This window comes from Alternaria infectoria (genome assembly GCF_024043175.1).
Source record: "Alternaria infectoria strain BMP 0036 chromosome Unknown scaffold_7, whole genome shotgun sequence".
In the NCBI taxonomy this organism is placed as follows: domain Eukaryota; kingdom Fungi; phylum Ascomycota; class Dothideomycetes; order Pleosporales; family Pleosporaceae; genus Alternaria; species Alternaria infectoria.
The window spans coordinates 1,257,541-1,277,368 of record NW_026250696.1 but is presented as its reverse complement, the minus strand read 5'-3'; the positions used below and the strand labels follow the sequence as shown (position 1 = coordinate 1,277,368).

Below are 19,828 nucleotides of genomic sequence, written 5' to 3'. Positions count from 1 at the left end.
ATAGCTTACTAAGAGTAGAGTAAAGCCTTTAGCGTTAATAGTACCTACTAAGATAGCTTACTAAGAGTAGAGTAAAGCATCTAGCGTTAATAGTGTCTACTAAGATAGCTTACTAAGAGTAGAGTAGAGTATCTAGCGTTAATAGTGTCTACTAAGGCAGCTTACTATAAGTAAAGCTTCTAGTATTATTATCTTATAGTAGAGCTACCTTAGTTCTTATTTACTTAGTAGATTCTAGAGTTACTATAGAATTACTCTACTTTAAGAAGATATTCTACTTTAAAGATAGTAGCTAGTAAGCTAGCGTATAGTAGTAAAATATATAGAGAGCTTAAAGGCGTATAAGTAGTAGTAGAATATGTAAAGATTAGAGTATATAAGTAGTAGTAAAATATATAAAAAGCTTAAAGATATATTAGTAATAGTAGAATATAAAGAAACTATAAAGGCTAGTAAGCTAGTTTATAGTAGTAGAATACTTATAAACCTAATATAGATAAGTAGTAGTAGAATATAATAAAACTTTAGAGCTAGTAGACTAATTATTATAGTAGTAGAATATTTTTATTATACTATAGTAGTAGAATATTTTTATTATACTATAGTAGTAAAATATTTTTATTATACTATAGTAGTAAAATACTTTTATTATAAGTAGTAGTAAAATACTTTTATTATAAGTAGTAGTAAAATACTTTATTATAAGTAGTAGTAGAATACTTTATTATAAGTAGTAGTAGAATACTTTATTATAAGTAGTAGTAGAATATAGTAAAGCTTTAATTTACTATATATTATATAATAATAACTATTTTTTTAACTAATTTAAGCTATTCTACTACTATTATATACTTATATAGTGCCTAAAAAGTGTAAAATAATTTCTAAAATTATATAATAAAATTCTTTACTCTAATTAGACTATAATATAATATATTTTATAGCTTTTAAATATATTATATTTTATAGAACGTATCTTACTACTATTATATAAATTACTTATTACTAAACGCAGGTATATAATAAGTTATATAATATTATATTCTTAGCGTTATATTAAATACAATAATTGCTAAACAGGCTCTAAGACACTAACTTCTTTGCCTCACTTGCACCACCCTTGTTTGCTTCCTATTCCTATTACTGAGCTGGGCAGCTGGGTGATATCCCTTGACTTCCAAGGCCCCTCACCGCTACCACGCAAGAATGCCCTTCCCAATGGAACAAGTATCGACCGATGTCTTCGCATGTATAACGGAACACCTCTGTAGCAGAGACCTATGTGCAATGGCTCGCGTCTCCAAAGCATACCGCTCTGCTGTACAACCCCTTCTCTGGACCATCATTGAGATGCACCGCCCAGGCTTCCATACGCAAACCGCACATAAGGCGCTCCGAATCGAAGAAGCTACAAGTCGCGTGACACCACCTTATGATACCGGTCCTCGAAGCGAAGCACTATACCAGCCAGCTCAGAAGGCACTCATTCAAGGCGAGAAGTTTCTCAATGTATTCTCGAGTGGTGAAACACCAGGGGAAAGGCTGGTCGAAGAGAGGAAGAAAGAACTAGGCGCGTTGGTGCGGTGGCTCTGTTTGCCGACGCATTTCGCCGCACCCAACAGCATGGCCCGAAGCTTTGCACATTTTGTGAATTTGGAACATCTAGAGATCTCGTGTTATTGGAAACCAAATTCAGGCTTGGATGAATCCAAGGTACAGCTGCCAGGATTGCGAAATTTGAAGACGCTCAAATTGCGTGGTTATTTCCCCGAGGAATTTGTCAGATGGCTTCTCACGGAACCTGATCGGATCGAGGAACTTCATTTGGCCGTCTTGGATCGTCCAATAGGCTGGTCGGATTCCGAGAATGCTATACCAGAGGATCAGATATTTGATTATGTAGAAGAGATGACGGAAGGAGGGTGTACGAAAGTCGAAGAGGTGGACTTGGAGGGTCAAGAATATGTTACCGCTCGTGCTCTTGCATGCCTGGTTCCTGAAAGCATATCGAGACTGGTAAGTCTCAAGACACTGCATCTTTGCAAACCTGGAGTTGGTACCGAGTACGAGCAAAGAATGATGTACTATTCTACATCATCCGACGAGCGAATTCTGAGGGAGTGGAGCGCGCTGTTCAGAGCGACACGAAAGACGCTGCAACACCTTATCCTCGATCAACGACCCGTCGCAGAAGAGAACACGGGGGATAGCAACAGTAACAAGGTCAGTTTGTGACGTATTGACGCATGTGAAACATACACTGATTCCATACATCTCCCTCCACAGTCGTATATGAGAGAATGTGCGAATGGCCCTTCTTACGATCGATTTGTCAAAATAGTGCTTCCTGAGTTACTCGACTCTGAGGCTTGCCCAGAATTGAGAACCATCCGGCTGTTTGGATTTGAGAGACATGATGAAGGGGTCGATGCGAGTAATAATTTTGTGAACTACCCCAATCGCAGTGTCGATGTACCAGGCCAACTTAGAGCGAGATTTCCTGACGCTGAGGTGTCAGACTACGCTGGTTGCCGGTTGGTCATGTGCAATTGGTCGGGAGAGCTCGAGACTTGTAAGTTCATGGACGGACGCTACTGCGTACCACTAATCTAGCTAATATTCTGATCTTTGAGTAGATGGAGACGTATTAGAGATCAGCAATAGCGATGATACCGACGACGATGAATAGTTTCCAGGAAAAAGAGGACAGTGCGTATGGTTTTCAGGCTTTCATTGTACTTGGTATCTAGGTTCGATCAGAGTCGAACGTTATTTGCGCATTTGTCTGATGTCATGACCTACAACAAGAGCTTAGGAGCTACGGTATTTTCCTCTGCTATGCCTGCCATCGCTGAGCCCCTAGCTCGATAAGCTTGGCTACTCCCTCATTCTTCTTAGCTTTTGGTGTTCAGAACTGTAATTGAACGTGCCCTCGGTTCCCAAAGTAGTCGTTTACTTCGGCCTGGATCGTAGCATGCGAAGCAAGGCAGCTGCGATAGACTATCAAGTGACTAACGAGTCACAACCAAGGCGTCCGACACAATGTTCATAAAGCTCTATCTCATAACTATCAAGTATACATTAGTCGTACAGAATATATACACTTCGTATTCGAGCCGCGATCAAGCAGCCTTCGTCCTAAGCTGTACACCATGCCAGCTCTTGATTTCGTCTTTCAGTACTTCATTGACCATCTTGTGTTGCTTGATGACCGTCAAGCCTTTGAACTTAGGGGACTCGATCTGGATGGCATACATGGACCCGCAGCCGCCGCTAATATCTTGTACCTGTGCCCTACATGTCAGCGATCGTTCAAGCACTAACTGAAGCACACTCATATCCTGCAGACGTGTTGCTAATGCTTCGATATCTGATGTGCGTCCAGACTTGCAATATACCCCGCAATACTGATATGACGTGCATGCTCGCGGTGCAGTAGTCGGTCGTGCGATCGGTGTGGTCAACGCATAGCACTCCTGACTCCGCACATACGCATCTCCAAGCGAGAAAGCGGGGAAGCATTACATACCTCCAGCTTCACGGGCTCCAATTCCGCTTTGATCTTGTTGAAGACGTGTAATTCTGCCTCGTTGAGGTAATCCGGTGCTTCAGGTGCCGCGCTGGCTGACTGCGAATATGATCGCGTGCATAGCGTGGGCAAATGTGACTGTCGTGATAGGCTCGATCGCAAGACTGACGACTGTTGTGTTCTACATAGTGCAGAGGTAGACGTTGTGAGGAGACGCGAAGTCGGTCGTAAGCATGGCGCTGTGGCTGCGGAGGCTATGCGGCGAAGAAGAATAGCCCTGGATGGTGCCATTGTTGCGGTATGAGGGGCTATGAAACGAATGTCAGCTATTGCCTCTGATGTGTCGTATCATTGGTGTGCTACGAGAGTAACATGCTTACAAGATCTTGTGCAATGGTTGACGCGACGACCTGACCGACGTTTGGCAGTTCGTGGAGTTCGGCATCGCGAACTTCGTCATAGGCCCGAGCGTCTGCCGCCAAATCACATGCCTCGATTACTAAGTTACACTCAGATGCTGATGCTGCTGTGCCCACGATTGCACAACCTTCAATTTTACTGACTGATTTGCAAAATATCCAGTCAGCTTCGCGTTGTCCTCCGCTGAATTTTCTCGATCTCAACACCAAGTGGCAATATATGTTATCAGAGGCTAACCCGCGCGTGGCCTGTGTTGCACAAGATGCCCAGGTGTGCTGGGGCAGGCTGGCGTGAGGGATGCCGACCCACCAAGTATCTCGAAGTACCTCCATGTACCTCTTGTATCGCCAATCTTTGGTTCGCACCGATAACGAATTCTATTAGCAAAGCGCAACGTCCAAGGTTTGCAAATTCGCACATCACTCCACCAGGCATATTCACAACATTGAACGGTGGATGTGTCTCCACAGTTCGTCTCCGCTCCATGCTGATGGCGGAGTGCATATCACGGCACCTCAGCACACCAGGCCACACTTCACAAGCTTACATGGGTTTTAGGGAAACAACATCCAAACGACGGACCTGGACCCCTCATTTCCAAGACACAAGCGGCCGAGACCGTTCGGACCCTGATCAGCGAAGTGCAGCTTGCGACGCATGCTTCCACATGTTGAGGACAGGGTGGGAGCACCAACACTCCATCAGGACGTCCTAAACGGGTCGTCGCACGCCAGGAGGCTGCTTCGAGCCAAGCTTTGCATGAGGTGTACGCCACATACATGGGCTGAGCCTTCCCGCTTGTCAAAGGATTCGTTCAACCGATTCAAGGAACGGCCTCGTCTTTCGTCATATCAAATCCTTGGGTGGCTCTGAGGCATGAGAAGAGATCATACTGCAGCCACATGACGCGTTATGGATTCTTCGGGTCTTCCCACTACGACATCAATTATTGACGATCATCTTGATAAGGCGGCTGCATGTCCGTGGAGGTCCTATGGTCGGAATGTCTGGTAGAGGGTGTGCCGTCCAACGTCCATGTTCGGTTTTGGCTGCCACGAATCCTCCAATTTAGGCCATTTATCCCGATGTAAGGGTATATCGAGTTCAGATTAAGACGCATAGAAGGAGCCAATCAGCCGCGCGGCCTTCGGCACTTCACAATCACGGTAAAGTAGCCACAACATAGAATACGCGCTGGTAAATGCAGACGCAGATTTTGCTGCTATGTATAGCTTCACAACGGACGCGACTGCAACTTTTGTCACAAGTTGATGGAAGAAGACTTGATCTGAGCAATAGCATACCACTGCGAGGCGAACCTTGACAATCGCAATCTAAAGAGCACCGTAAAACAATATGGTTCTGAGAGGCACCGTGGAGCGTTCACGGTTACATAGAATGAAGAGGCTCAATGATACAACCAATACTTCACAGCCTTGCCATTCATCAGTCACTTCTGCGATTGACCAAGACTAGCAACAAGTTACCAGAATGCGCATCTTCGTCTTGCTCAGTGCTCTGGCAGCGCTGGTGCTAGCAGTTCCATATCCTCAAGCTACAGACATATCGATCCCTCCAGGAGCAACTCTCATTTCACTCTCAGCAATTCTACCGACATCGACTACTGCCACGCCAGATTCCACTTCGCTGAACATCCCAGTCACAGCTTTCCCGACGAGTGACCCCAGTTCAGACGACGACGACGATGAAGACCCAGAGTTGAGTTCGTCGAAAAGGCCACCTCATTGGGAGCCAATCCCAATCTTTACGAAGAAATGCCAGTGTCAATTAGCGACAGCTAGGTACCCATGCTGGGCAACTGATGCACTACAGGTAGGTTGACGTACATGAGACGATGGATTCAGCACATTATGTTTGATCTAACACAAGTACCAGAGCTGTCATTTCGAAGAGAACTTCTCGTACGGCTGTTACATGCAAGCTGTGGGTGGATGTCCAACACCAACTCGCATCGTAAGTGACTGACGTTTTCCCTAAGATGAAGGTGCTATACTAACACCTCGCAGTGCAGCAACCTCTTCCAACCTACGCCTCGTCCTGGACCTCACCCATGTGAATTGGGTCCCAATCCACCAGTCGTGACAAGCTTTCCTACCATCACCGGTTCGCCAACTGCCAACTTCACTCTACCAGTCATACCAACTGCGAATGTGACACTGCCTACGGTCTCTTTGTTGAGGAAGGAGAATGAATTTGCGTAGGACGAGGCGGGAAGACCTTACACGCTGGGAGAGAAGCTTTGGCAAGATTGTGCGCTTAGAAATGAGACTCTGCCGATACAGAAATACGTACCATCCAGATGCAACATATTCCGCCTACCTCTAGAGCCCTCTAGGATCCCAACGTGCAAATTGCTCCTCTCCCATGTCCCACTGTTACTCATCGCTAGTATACTGTATTCAACAGTTGCGACACGATCTTCACCACCGTGAAACCTCCCGACCAATATCCACCCGTTGCATCGCGCCCGTCGCGCCTCTACAACTATCATCTCCGTCCCGCAAGCATCGGAAGCCTTCCTCACGCAGCCTTAGCTTCCGCCGAGTGACTCCCCATCCATCGTCTCCACAGCGCCCACCTATTTTGCGTCCGACGTCGAACTGAATGAATCATAGGCCATAACTATAGCCGGGGGGTCAATGTGATTTTCCGCGGGGCTGAGCGAGGCGGCTTCACTGCGTCGCGCTACACATCCGCCATCTATTGGTGCACAAGCGAAAAGTCGGATCAGGAAATATGGGACACTCAACGCGTGGCTTGTAGGAGAAGAGAGATGGTGGGATAGGGTAAGTAAGGGGTGGACGTGATGGGATGGAAGACCCACTCTCAACAGTTCGAGTTTGCAGCAATTGTGCTAAAGACCTAGTCCACGGCCCAATGCGGGGCTCGCTCACCCACGCAGGAAAATGAGTTTCGTCGGCTCTCTCGCTACAAATGTGGAGACTGGAGTGCAGAGCCCAACTGTCAACTGAATGTCCTGTGCTCAACGCAGTTGTCGTGTGGAGAGCCACGGTGGAGAATGGAGTAAGTCATACGGTAGTGCGTGTAGTGGGCCAACGATCAAGGGTTTGATGTCATGGCCGGAAACGTCCGATGGACTTCACATGTCGTCGTCTCGGGTATTTGAGTATGCGGGAGGTCGAGTGGGTGAGAAGTTTGCATATGTCAAAGCCTAGGCGTTGATCGGACCCTGGGGTTCCAAGGACGGAGATTGGACCCTTGATTTTTTCGGATAGAGTTGAGCCGCAGGGTCAGTAATGCTGTAATACACGAGGAACCGTGGTACGGATGTATGATGGCGGCCTTCGGACTTTCGAGATGTTTTCGGACCGCGGAGAACGCGAGACTGGCTTGGAATACGGTCGAGGTCGCTGTTTATCGCCCATCAATTGAGGATCCGCAAACATCTTACTCCGTGCTCTTGACGATCAACGCCCATAGTCACCGTCAAACGGTCGGAGCCATCGCTGTGTACCGTGGATCCTTCACCGCTCGCTCCCCGCAATCGACAATCTCCGCATCTCTTGCCCCAGGCGCACAGATTCTCGCCAGAGCTGCATGTGACGCCCACCGTTCACACCATCCTCCAACCTTTGCTCCACGGAGAATCGATCCCAACCCTCCTCTCCCCACATGAGCTCCTACAGTAGCATCCCAACGGTCCGCAGAATAAGCTCATCCGCCATCTAGCATCGCGTAGCACGCAATCTCTCAACACACCATATCGCGCCTACCTCGACCCCATTCAGAACGCCACAAGATCCGGAGTATACTCCATAAAACACATAGACCCTGCTTTCAAGGCGACAGGGTAAAGGGAGGCTCCGTGGACCCTGCCTAGATTACCTACAGCCGCCCATGCTACTGACTAACGTTAATCTGCTGCTAGACGCTCGTTCTGACCGGATGGTGGCCAACGTGGTGCGTATGCTCATAGATGTGACAACGGTGGTGGGTAGATAAGCGCAGTGGTGTGTCTGTTGGGAATTTGCCGCACCGAAGATGTCGTAGCCAAGACAAGGATGCGACGATGATAGGGCAAGCCACAAGCACACCGTTGCGGCTCAACAACGGTGAGATTCTCATTCGACTGATATCGTACAGATCTGATGTGTCAGCTTTCGTGCTCCTTCCGACGTCGGAGGTGATTGATAATACTGAGAGAACTGCAGCATGTGGTTGCAGTGTATCATAGTAGGTTTTGATGATGCGAATTGATGATGGAAAAAGGATTCATGCGAGTTACTAAGAATATCGCAGCCTTGTGCGCTAGTACTCTTATGCTCTAGCTCCGTCATCTCTTGACTCAAAAACTCTGCCCCTCATGCTCGCTTGGAGACTGACAAGGATGTCGTCAGCCACAGCCAACTTTGCTGATCGCTACGGCGCAGCATTGAACTTTGTTCTCCACACAGCTGTACGGCTGGTATGGCAAAGGTTACAACACTATATCGTCCCATTCAGTCTTGGACTGCTTCTGAAGTTGCGAAGATTTCCAAGGATGATATCACACATTGCATGCCTCACGCCACGCTCAGATAAGTCGTAAGCGCCTACGCATTCCTTGTTCGTTGAGCGAATCCTTCCCGCTGCATTCGCCACAGTTCGCAGGCCGCTCGTATCCAGTGGTGTGGCACGAACTGGGTCACAAAAAGTGCTCTAAAATGCCGAGCAGCCTGTATTGACAGGGCTTGCCGATGCGACAGCGTCTAGAATCGTTTATATCATGATAGACATGTGACTTGCCTTCCGGATCAAACAGTACTGTGGCTGACCGACTACATGTACACATGATGATTGCGCCTGCACACTCTAGATTGCATGTTCGCGGGAGTTGGGCAAAGATGCTCACAGCACTCGACGACCTTCGCTAGAACGGTCAGGGCAGCTCACTCGTCATGTCGGTCCCAAAATGTACCCACAAGCCGCATTGCTGCGTTATCTAGCACCACAGAGGTCGAATACAGAAAGTGCGACCCCGCATTACGCTCTACCGTTCGGCCTATCGCCGACCATCCTCACACCCTCACACAATACATGAGACAGAAGAGATAGCCCCATAGAAGCGCCTCTTTCTCAGCCATTACGCTGTTTGTGTAGTTTTGGTCAGATGAGGCAACCCGCTGTATAGTACACACATGCCTCGATTGTATGGAGGACAGCCGACTGGGGCGGAGTGCTTTTGTTGGGAGTGAGGGGAAGGCATGCATAGATCATGCAGGTGTAACATCTAGGCGCGTTGTGTTCATGCAAGAGGTGACAGGCAACGGGCGAAACTGCCCTACGCCTATGGGGTTGGCCTTGAAAGCGTTATCAGCAATCACATGTCTGCGTACGGCAGGTGAGGAGAAGGGGCGGTGGAGATGAGGTCGCGTACAGGAACGTGTCAGGTGAGCTCGGAGACAGGTGGTGGCGCATCTTGTCGGGGGTGTGAATACAGAGCTAGAGGCTGCACTGATAGAATAATCTGTGCAATGTCAGATGAGGACGGCTAGAACAATCTTACATGCTTCGCGTAATGTAACGATGCCGAGATAACCGTTATCGAAAGATGAGGACACCGGCGAGTCCGTTTTCAAGTTTTCGCATCATCTCGGACGCCCTAATTAGGACAGTTCATGCTTGGGTAGGACCACTTGGGTATCGTTTCAACATGCGTCTAAGGTTTGCCTTATGATCTGAAGCTCTGGTGGAGTTGGTTCCATCGCAGAGGTGTCGCGCAATGCGTTGCGGCCTACTTTATCTGCTCGCAAACGCACCTCCCAGATAGACATGGTTGCACAGCATAAGCCACCCGGACGTCGGAATGTATGCCTAAGCCGACTTATCCATTGGCGGACTCTCAAGGTCATCGTACCGAACTTCAGATGATATAATCTGATGTTATTGTACTATTAGTGGAACGATGATGTGAGCATGCTTAAGATCTTCAAGCCTGTAGTATGAGAGTGGGAGACTACGGTACGTCCTGCACAAATGATGTCGCCTTTTTGCCCTGCGTCTTCGGATCCTGGATCTTTAAAATGGCAACGCGACCGATCGAGACGCTTGCTCTGCAGATACAGCGTGTTCAAGATGCGACAATTCTGTGGTGATGTTCGGTACAAGACATAGCTCCCACTACCATAATCGTTCAGGTGCCTAGGTATCCTCCGGCCACGTGCACGACGTTCGCAGCTCTAGCACAAGGCAGTTGACAGCGCACTAGGACCTGAGGCTAGCACCACAGTCATCGGCGAATTTCTCACTTGTCAAACTGTTGAATGCGATCATGCCCTCCATCTCTCGATCTGCTACGCCAGCTTGACTCGGCATCAGCATTGGTATGGAGTCCCTGCGAAGTACGAACAAAGTTGACGATCACGATCATCATCGGGCCTTTGCTGGCAGTTTTGTCGGAGGACAGCTTTGTCTTTCGGCCCGTGAGTTAAGAGATCGTGGGGTGGGGCACGGACGGGGAGACGTCTCCCACTTCCCACTGCACGGATGCGACGGCTCTCTCCCTGGCTCGACTTCAAGTCATCAGACTATGGTTATGTCCGTATCTGGAACAATACCCAGTAATGAGCGGATTTTGAGTGGATGTAAAAGACGAATTGATGAAAATAGAGGGAGAAGTAGCGGTGAAGGTCTTGCAAGAACAAGCGCTGACAAGCATCGGGGTTCTAGGCTGTATCGAAAGGCAGGGTGATCCTGCGCGCAGTACGCGGAAGGAGTGGGAAGCCCAATTTTTCGCTTCACGAGAGTCATCGGAGGGTCGATGTTGACGTCACGCATCGTGATCTTGCTTATGAGTTAGAAGTGGGAGCAAAATGCCGTCTGAGTGGGGATGCAATTGTTAGTCTTTGCAGTCCGTGACATGCCAGGTGGTACGTGGCATTACTCCTGAATGGCTGCCGTCGTGAGTGACACATTGACAAGTGGGCACTGGAACTCAATCGCATCACTGTATCCGGCTTTGGGTAGCGGTGATGAAAGTTGGCAACATCGCAGTCTGGCGTTACGCGCCCAACGCAGGCAGCCCCGTTTTCGCACAGAGCGTTTGCTAGTGGATCTTCGCGATAGAAGCTCCTCTATCGAGTACGTAGTAAAGTATCGGGGAATTCCACTCGGGTTCTTTGTGGACATCTGTCGCGTACCACGGTTAAGATCCCATCAAGGTGGTCCTGCGATAGATTGACGTCTCGCTTGACATGCCAGCGAAACCGGCCAAACTTGGGACCCGCCTGGGTCAGCGTGACGGTGACAGTGCATTTTCCAGGAGTTGGTAGACCAGTGTGCGGCTTGCGGGACTGCATCCATCCGACGCTGCGCGGGGCAGGCTAGACATCATCTTGACGGGCGAGACGAAAGCGACAGCAACGAGCCGCGTATCCTTTGCTGGGCCGCTCGCGTTTAATACCTTGATACTTGCTTGACATGATACAGGCACAGCCGTGCTCAGCCATGCGCTGCTCAAGCTCCGTCGCATTGTCGCGATTGCTGTGTCGCGGAGGGCAGCGGAAAGCGGGTTAGTTCGAGGCGGAACTGGTCCAAGCCCCGCTCGATGAGCGTGCGGAGATCGACAAACTGGAGGAAATCGATGATAACATGGCGGGGGCCCTGTCAGGCGGTGACAGAAGGCGGCTCCTCCGCGGGCTTTGAGTGGCAGCGATGACTGCATTCTGCCACATTCTGACATGACTCCATGCGGGTCACTGCAGGCGACCAGTGGGCATGGGGGCTAGCGTGCCCAGTGGGCCTCGGTCTGGCCAGCTTCGCGACGTCGCGACCTCCCGAAAGCAACGTTTCAAGCTGGGCAGGATGGAAATTATCGAAATAAGCTCGCGAGCAGCATCGAAATCCTGATCTCCGACAAAGCGCCTGGCGAAAGCCTGATTTAGTACTACACATGTGCGTGATTGTGCCGCGATCCGTGTTCCGCCTTGCCCACGTCCATTTGCAGCCAAGGTTTAGCCAGTGTTAGCTTTCAATAGACAGCAATCTCCAGCAAGATAAGAACCGTGGTTCAAATTGTAAGAGAGGCCGTGGGGCGAGGCTCAATGGGTCTGCTCATCTGAGGGCTGCAAAAACAAATTAGGCGCTCAGCCACTGGACTGCAGCGCCGGGTTTGAGACGAGGCCGCCTGTACTCAGCCCACGAGCGCAGTAGAGGTCCAACGGCGACGCGTAGGCGCGCCAGATCAGGGAACCCTTTGCGCGGAACAATGCTCCAGGAGATCAGCTCATCCACGACACGTACATGCTTTTGCGAATGGCTTAGCTGCATACGAGGCTCGTCTGGGCTGGTGGTGATAATGCGGGGAAGCTGTGAAGCCGGTGTTCTCCATGGCCAATGGAATGCGTTTCGAAATGGCGGCCATGCTGGACCCATCTGTCAGCGACACCGCAGCGACGTGGTTTCAGTTTGTCGCGCGACAAGTGCAAGACGTGCGCGCAGGCCCCGCCATTCTCACGTTGACGAACTTGGGGTACAGTAGTCCCGCGGGCTGCAGCAGAGCACGGTCAGACGGCGAAGCAGTAATCACAACAATAACTGCGAAGATGTCGTGAGAGGTCGCCGCGAGCAGCCACTCGCCGCAGGGGCCAGAGAACTGCGACCGGGATGGCCACTAGGCTTCCCCTTCTCCTACGAAATGTGATTGGCATTGGCCCGACCGCCCTTTCTCAAACGGCAAGCGGCACCGGCGATCTCGCTGAGTTGAGCATCGCGGAGGGGAAATTTTCATGGGAGGGCGGGCGGATTGCAAAGCCGTACCCTTATCGCTCCGATCGCTCAGGTACCGCACAACTTCACGCGCCGCAGTTTGTGGCATCGCCATGTTGCGACGTGTAGATGGGGTGGGAAACACGGCCGTTCGCACGCAAACAGTCCATGGGTTCGTTGCGATAGCAATGACATCAGCCCGGCCTCGCTTGAACATGGCACGTGCCCGAGCACGTCGCTGAGGGCCCTGTTCGCGTGGCTTGAGCGTTGCTTGCTTGCTTCTGAGACCAGCAACTGCCTGGCAACGGCTGGCAAATTGCGAACCATCCGAGCCGACGTCGTCTGGCCTCAGATCGAGTGATGGGGGTAGATTTGGCAGGCGCTGGATACGACGCGCCCCCCACGGCTGCTTGCTCGGTCTTGTTGGTGTCAGGCCATGTCTGTTGAGCTGGCTGGATAGCAGAGAGCGCGCGGCGTGCGTCTCCGAGCGAACAGCGGCTGTGTGCGATATAGCTGCGACAGACAGTGTGCAATAGAGCCGGCTGCTGGTCCACCGTTTCGACCTGTGGCCGTGCCAGGCAAGGCCGTGTTCGCTTGGTGTCGGTCGGGAGATAACGCAGAGAAAGCATCAGCTAATCCCGCCCAGCGCCACCACGATAGTGTAGCTATGGGTGGCAGCTTGTAGCCCCAAGTACCTCGTTCGCCTCGCCGCCGTCGGCCACGCAGCAACGGCGTGTCTTCGCCCCTCAGCAGCTCTCAGCGCTGGCCTCCGCTCCCGTTGGCCTCTCGCCGCAGTAGTCAGAACCGGTTGCTGCCGCTTGGCTGCGTGTGAAAATCCTTGGTGGTGCCCCGGTCTGTTGGGGTGGAGCTAAAAGGCCTTGACCCACCTGTGCATTGGTGGTGCAGCTCCCTGTCGCATCCCTGCGGGCGTCCGAGCGCCAGGCCTCGATTTCGCTTGCATCCTGGTTCAACGATTCCCCAATAGTCGCGGCCCTGCACGTCTTCAGCGCTACCGCCCTCAACACTCTTCTCCATCCCTCCTCCTCAGCACTTCCGGGCCCATCGCAGCTACGAGACCCTTTTAATAGGACTGCTGCAGCCAACAGGTGCTTCTTGGTTTGACACACGGCCCTACCGTCTCCTCACTCCACCGCCGCCTCGCCCACGGTCCCTTCCCAGCGCTGCATCGTACGAGCGCCGCTGCTGCTTATACGGAAGCCCCGGCCTCGCATCATACTGCATCCTTTCGGTCCTTCGAAAGCCTCGCACTTCTCGAGAGCCTCCCCAGATCGAGCATCTCTGCCAATTCGACGTCATTGCAGCTTTTGCTAGCTGTCAACGCCCGCGTCGCACCCTTCCCTACCCGCTTCCGCCCAGAGCGAGCTTTGCAAGCCGTTCTTTCACCTATATCTGTAAGTCGGCCCACTCGACAGCCTCTCGTGGCCCCCATCACCCGGTGCCTCACGAGATCGTCGCTCCCCCTCGTGGCCGTACACTCGCTGACGCTTCCGGTGCAGACTGCCCGCTATATAATTCTTTTAATGCTCCCGACACTGTGAACGGCCCTCCACCACCACCCGTTCGACCCGCCGCCTCAACCCCACGGAGCCGACCGAATGCCTTACACACCTCCCTCTCAGCGGTCGCCGGCCTCATCAAAGACTAACAGTCCCACCTTGAGCCGGAACCACTCCTACGTCGACCAGCCTCCCCGCTCGCCAGCAACATCGCAACGGCCGTCGCTGCCCCGCTCCGTCTCATCCACCTCATATCTGGCCAAGTCCCGCCGCTCGCCGTCGACGGTAACGGACGACAACACCGCTGCCAATGGCCAACAAGGAAACGGCAGCGTAGACATCAGGTCTGACGCCAGCCGCCAGGGCCCTTCAGCTAACGGTAGCCTCCGCCCGTCTCCTCCTCCTGTGAACGATCTTCTGATTCCCTCAGGTGCGATCACGACTCCTCCTGATTCCTCGGACGATGAAGACCGTGGCCGCAACATCGGCGACCTCCGCGAACTCCAACAGGCACTGCAACACATCGACCAAAAGCGGATACCTTCGCCCACTCGCGAGATAACCGAGAATGTAAAGCAGCAACGGCCGCAGCCTCCCGTCACCCTGGCGCGCACGCTGTCCGCGGAAGCACGCAAGATTGCCCACTCGCGATCCTCCAGTGAGATCATGCTGTCCCAGCACATGATCCACCCCATCAACACAGACACAATCGTCAGCTCATCAGATGGCAGCGATGCCGAGGACGAGGAGCTGCGGATAAAACCGCCGCTACTTCGCAAGAAGTCTGGCGAGCTGGTCAAGCCTGCCCTTCGCCCCCCGTCCCGTCGTCGCCCTTCAAGCATGCCTGGTACTCCCACTTACTCTAAAGCCGTCCACTTCAACGAGGACATAGAGCAAGTCAGGCACTTCCTTCAGGTCGATCGTCCCATCGCTGTCAGCGCTGGCTCTTCGCCTGTCGAGACATACGACAGTGAGAGCGAGTACCCCTTCGGAGAGGACTCGCGGTCCAAGACACCGGAGTGGGACATCAAGCTGATGAACTTCCCTTCGCAAGAGACACACGAGAGGCAAACAGCACCTGTTCGCGTGGAGCGAATCTTCCTGGCGTCTGACCACCAAACCTTGGTGGGCAACATCGCCGTGGCTAACCTGTCTTTCCACAAGTTCGTTGTGGCCCGATTCACACTCGACTACTGGAAGACAACGTCTGAAGTGGTTGCAGAGTTCAATCAGGATGTTCGCAAGAAGCAAAAGGAGGATGGCTACGACCGATTCAACTTCAACATCAAGTTGGCTGATCAGGCGAACCTCGAGTCCAAGACTCTGCTGCTGTGTGTTCGGTACCAGGTTAACGGCCAGGAGTACTGGGACAACAACAACTCAATGAACTACCAGGTCGACTTCTCCAAGAAGGTCAAGCAGCGCGAGAGCAAGCGCCCGACTGCCAGTCTAGGCGCTGTGCCTCGCAGCCGTCATTCACCATTGGCACCTCGCCCACGGTCTATGCCTGCTGCCTCCTTCGACGACGACTTTGGCCACGACAACGAGATCAGGTTCCAGTTTGGCAGCGGTCGTGCCATCATTGCCGAATCCCCAAACTCCTCCATCAAGCTCAAGCCCAGGAGCAAGCGTGTCAGCCTGCACACCGCGCAGGCCTCCACCCGGCCGCAAGTTGCCCAGGCTTTCGCATCTCGCTACGACTTCGGTGCCTCATTGACGGCTGCTCTTTCCACCGCCCAAACGGCGCTCGGTGATCGCAGCGGACTCAAGGTGAACACCCAGGGCAAGATGAACAATGGTTACTTCGACCGCCCGGCTCCTACCATCCAGGCGCCTGCCACTACTGCTCCGGTTCCCGGTACTCGACCTGACTCTTTGACACTGGAGAAGCCCGATCTTCAGTCTGCCGAGTACAACGAGTTGATCCAGAAATTCTGCTTTGTACGTTCTCAACCTCCACCTCAGCACCCTGGTAGCATGGCCTAGACGGAAACTGACTCGCATCCAGTTTGGCACTCCCACTGGCAAAACTTCTCCGAATGTCACAACGCCTTCTACGAAGACCGCCCATGGAGACGGAGCTCTGGATTACGTGCCCAACCAAACTACTGGAAGTAATCAGTCTTCGGCAACAAGTAGTCCTCCCTCGCCTGCCATGCCGCTTATGGTCGATGGTGCGAACGACCTTGTCCCTTCTCGAAGATCATCACCCTTCATCTCTCATCAAACCTCGCCCGGTCCCCTTACCGGATACTCACCCGAGGATCAATACACCCCTCAGTATCAGTACAGCTACGGCATGCCAAGTGGTGCCTTCAACGAGCGCAGCCAAACTCCTCAGGCTTGCGTTTAAGGTGCCATTACGCTACCTGAACTTGTGGGGCTTTTGCTTTTCCGCGTAACGAATCTCTTTGGACACGAATCACGCTTACGACCTGATTGATCGGACGAGTGGAGCGGACGTTCCTGGTCCGCCGGTTACTGAGCGCTCACGAATCTTCTTCACTACGGTACGAAACGTTGTTGTGGGCCAGCGATTGGCGTTCCTCACGATCTCTTGTTAGAGACGATCGTCGTATTCAGCATAATCCGGACGGCTCCTTTGCAGCATCTTCCTGTCGGCTCTCTTGCATGTCTTTATACCGGCGCACATTGGGTCTCACTATGGAGTTCCTCGGACATCTTTATCCTTTCCTCATCCTTTCTCATACCATAGATTGGTTGTAATGCTCTATGAGCGTCCCCACTCTGGTTTCGGCGTTTGTTGACGGTCGCTCCTGATCTGTGGGTTCGCAAAAGCTTGTGTTTGTTTTGCATTTTGGAGCGCTTTTTCCAGTATCATTAGGACTCGTTGATCCGATCCTCGTATATAGGCGGTAGGGGAGGCAGAGAATGCGAAAACGTCGTTGTCTAAATTGTGTCGACTGTACCATCACTTGTGCGTTGTAGTATTCGTTCGTATGCGGCGCTTGGGAATCTGATCGTTTTTTTGGTTGGGAAGTCGCGGGTTGGAGGCTGTCGGAAGCTGTGGGCCAGCCAGCCTATATACCAGTAAATGCAAAAACATGGCATAAAACACTTACCGCGATTTCACGATGTATCCACCTTGATGTACCCCGTGAGCATGGTCCGTACCGCGAAATTGTGAAGCTATTGGTTCTGGATCGTGACTTCCCCAGCCATGTGACCATGGTCTAAGCTCGCTAGCGTTCCTGCAATCCCGAATTATCTTCCACAACTGCAGCCGAGCGCGTATTCATCCACGACACAACTAAGTTGTGCCCTAACCGAGCCACTTCGTGGTCCCGTGTCCTCCGCCTTTTACGTGGCACAATGTCTTTCTTCGGTAGCAAAAAGGTGCCTCCGCCGCCTCCCGTTGTACCTCCGCCTGTCCCGCGCTCCGGTCCCGAAATCGACGCGACGACGGTGATATCGCTCTTGGCTGTACTCGCTCTCCTCGGTGGCGCCTACGGTGCATCGATAAAAGTCCTACCCAAGACTACCGTCCTCAAAACACGCGTACTTTTCATCTGGCATCTCTTCGATGCTCTGATCCACTTCGTCTTTGAAGGCTCCTTTCTTTACAACTGCTTCTTCGTCACATATTCGTTGCCCACCTCTTTTTCCGCTGCATCACGCAATCACCCTCATATCACTCTCTTTACTCCTCCGGATGTGTATTGGCTGGGCAGGCAGGATCTTCTGTACGGGGCGAACTATGGGACCGGTCCATTCAGTCGACTGTGGCAGGAGTATGCGAAGGCGGATAAGCGATGGGGTGGTACGGATCTAACGGTCGTGGCTCTCGAGATTCTGACTGTGTTCGTGGCTGGGCCTTTGGCATGCTGGATATGCTATCTCCTCACCAAAGACGAGAAGAAGGGTGCGTTGAGGAAGTGGTTTTGGATGATAGTCCTGGCCACAGGGGAGATATACGGAGGTGAGTCACAACACTTTCATTACCACGTTCCTGTGGATACAGAGCATGTGCAAATTGTGGAAGCCATCATAATTGGTGAGGCGAGATGTGGGCCCGGCCCGAGGATTGTTGAGACGAAACAACACTGCGTTGTTGCGAGTATGTGGCTGACACGTGGTTCACCGCTACATTAGGCTGGATGACTTTCGCGCCTGAGTGGCTGACCGGAAGCCCCAATCTCGACACAAGCAACTGGATGTACCTGTAAGTGATGTTTCAGATTCATGTTGCGTTTCTCAGTCTACCCGACTATGTTTTCTTCGACAGTTGGATGAGGCCTGGCTCGCATGTCTGGTCCGCTGCATGGCCGAGAACGTCCACCTCGTCTTCCTTGTGTAACCCTTTCTCGACTCTGCACACAAATCATGGGCTTTCACATGCGTTCACGTCTTGTTCCTGGCGTACGGAGGTGATGTGCTGGTCCTGCATATGCGCTGTCGGGCGGATGCGCCGTCTCCCGCGGACCCACTTCTCATCTCTCGACCACAACGCGATATCCGCACGAACCACGCCACCAGTATGCCTCAACAAGCCGGCTGTATTACCTTTCTTCCGTTCATTCAGGTTCTCCCATACGTTCAGTGTCGAGCAGAACTGGGCTCAGACTAACACGCATCAGCTGGCTTTACCTCGCTTTCTTCAACGGTCTGTGGGTCATCTTTCCACTCTGGATCTTATACGAAGCATACAAAGCTATGAGCTCAGCCATGTCGCAGGCTGAAATGGTTGATTTGGTCAACTACCTTAAGAAGGATGATTAAACCTTGACTTGCATACTGTAGTAACCCGATGTGCATGCATTGAGAGCACATTGACAAGGTCTTACGGCGTGCACATCATGCTTCTCGCGATCGAGCAGTATGCCACGAAATCTACTTGTGGACGTTCTGTTACACATCGTCGTTATTTCATACAATCTGAATCTGTAGAATGGACGTTATCTCTACGGACGAATACTACATCTGCTCTTACCCCCGTGCGCTCCACTCTACCGCTCAGACACTGATCGTCAAACTCTCTTACGCCCTACCGTCAATTGTATCATCCATTGCCAATCTTTCCAAAGTCACGATACACATCCACATCGTCAACCTAGGATAGGAAGGAGGAAGCCTTAGATGTAAGTAAGAGGTATTGTTTGGGTTCATCTGAGGGGTACCGCGGTAGCGGGGTTCATACGTACAGGAACTAGGGTCAGAACATAGCGATTTCATAGTCTTGTCTCCTTCACGGTTGCTGACCATCCATGCTACAATTTTTTAATGACTTTCCTTGCGCATGCCCTCACGTCGGAGGTCAGAGATGCTACCTTTTGCTGTATGCGATGATGGGCATGAAGGAAGTTGAAGAAAGCAGAATAGCGATTTCTAGAAACGGCTTGGAAAAGAATAGACTTTGTGTGGTCTAGCTGGACTACAAAAAACATCTGTCTCTTTGTCAACAAACCCGTTCTTGCTGCTCTTGTCCTGAGATTAGCCATGGGCTAACGAGCTCTCGTGATGTTCTAATTTGACTACTCGAGATGACAGTGAGATGTTTGCAATACTGATGGAAAGACAGTGGCTCTTTGGTGTATTATCATCATGTCCCTCATAGTGTTGGTAAAGCATCACGACGATGCTTCAACTTATGTTGGCAACCCACCCACCCGACAGA

At 51.6% G+C, this 19,828-nt stretch overlaps 3 protein-coding genes across 3 annotated transcripts; 2 read left to right on the top strand and 1 right to left on the bottom strand.

Moving 5' to 3' along the window:
* Positions 1–3,122: 3,122 nt before the first annotated feature.
* On the bottom strand, positions 3,123–3,820 carry J4E92_005295 (uncharacterized protein; the record flags this gene model as incomplete). The annotated part of the gene is made up of 2 exons (XM_051496678.1): positions 3,123–3,287; positions 3,530–3,820. The coding sequence occupies 2 exons, from the start codon at positions 3,818–3,820 to the stop codon at positions 3,123–3,125; spliced, it is 456 nt and encodes a 151-aa protein (XP_051353398.1).
* A 10,472-nt stretch (positions 3,821–14,292) lies between these two features.
* Positions 14,293–16,546, top strand: J4E92_005294 (uncharacterized protein; the record flags this gene model as incomplete). The annotated part of the gene is made up of 2 exons (XM_051496677.1): positions 14,293–16,134; positions 16,202–16,546. 2 exons carry the CDS (start codon positions 14,293–14,295, stop codon positions 16,544–16,546), a joined length of 2,187 nt encoding a protein of 728 aa, XP_051353397.1.
* Positions 16,547–17,526: 980 nt separating this feature from the next.
* Positions 17,527–18,933, top strand: J4E92_005293 (uncharacterized protein; the record flags this gene model as incomplete). Its single annotated transcript, XM_051496676.1, has 3 exons — positions 17,527–18,133; positions 18,307–18,376; positions 18,792–18,933. The coding sequence occupies 3 exons, from the start codon at positions 17,527–17,529 to the stop codon at positions 18,931–18,933; spliced, it is 819 nt and encodes a 272-aa protein (XP_051353396.1).
* Positions 18,934–19,828: the final 895 nt, after the last annotated feature.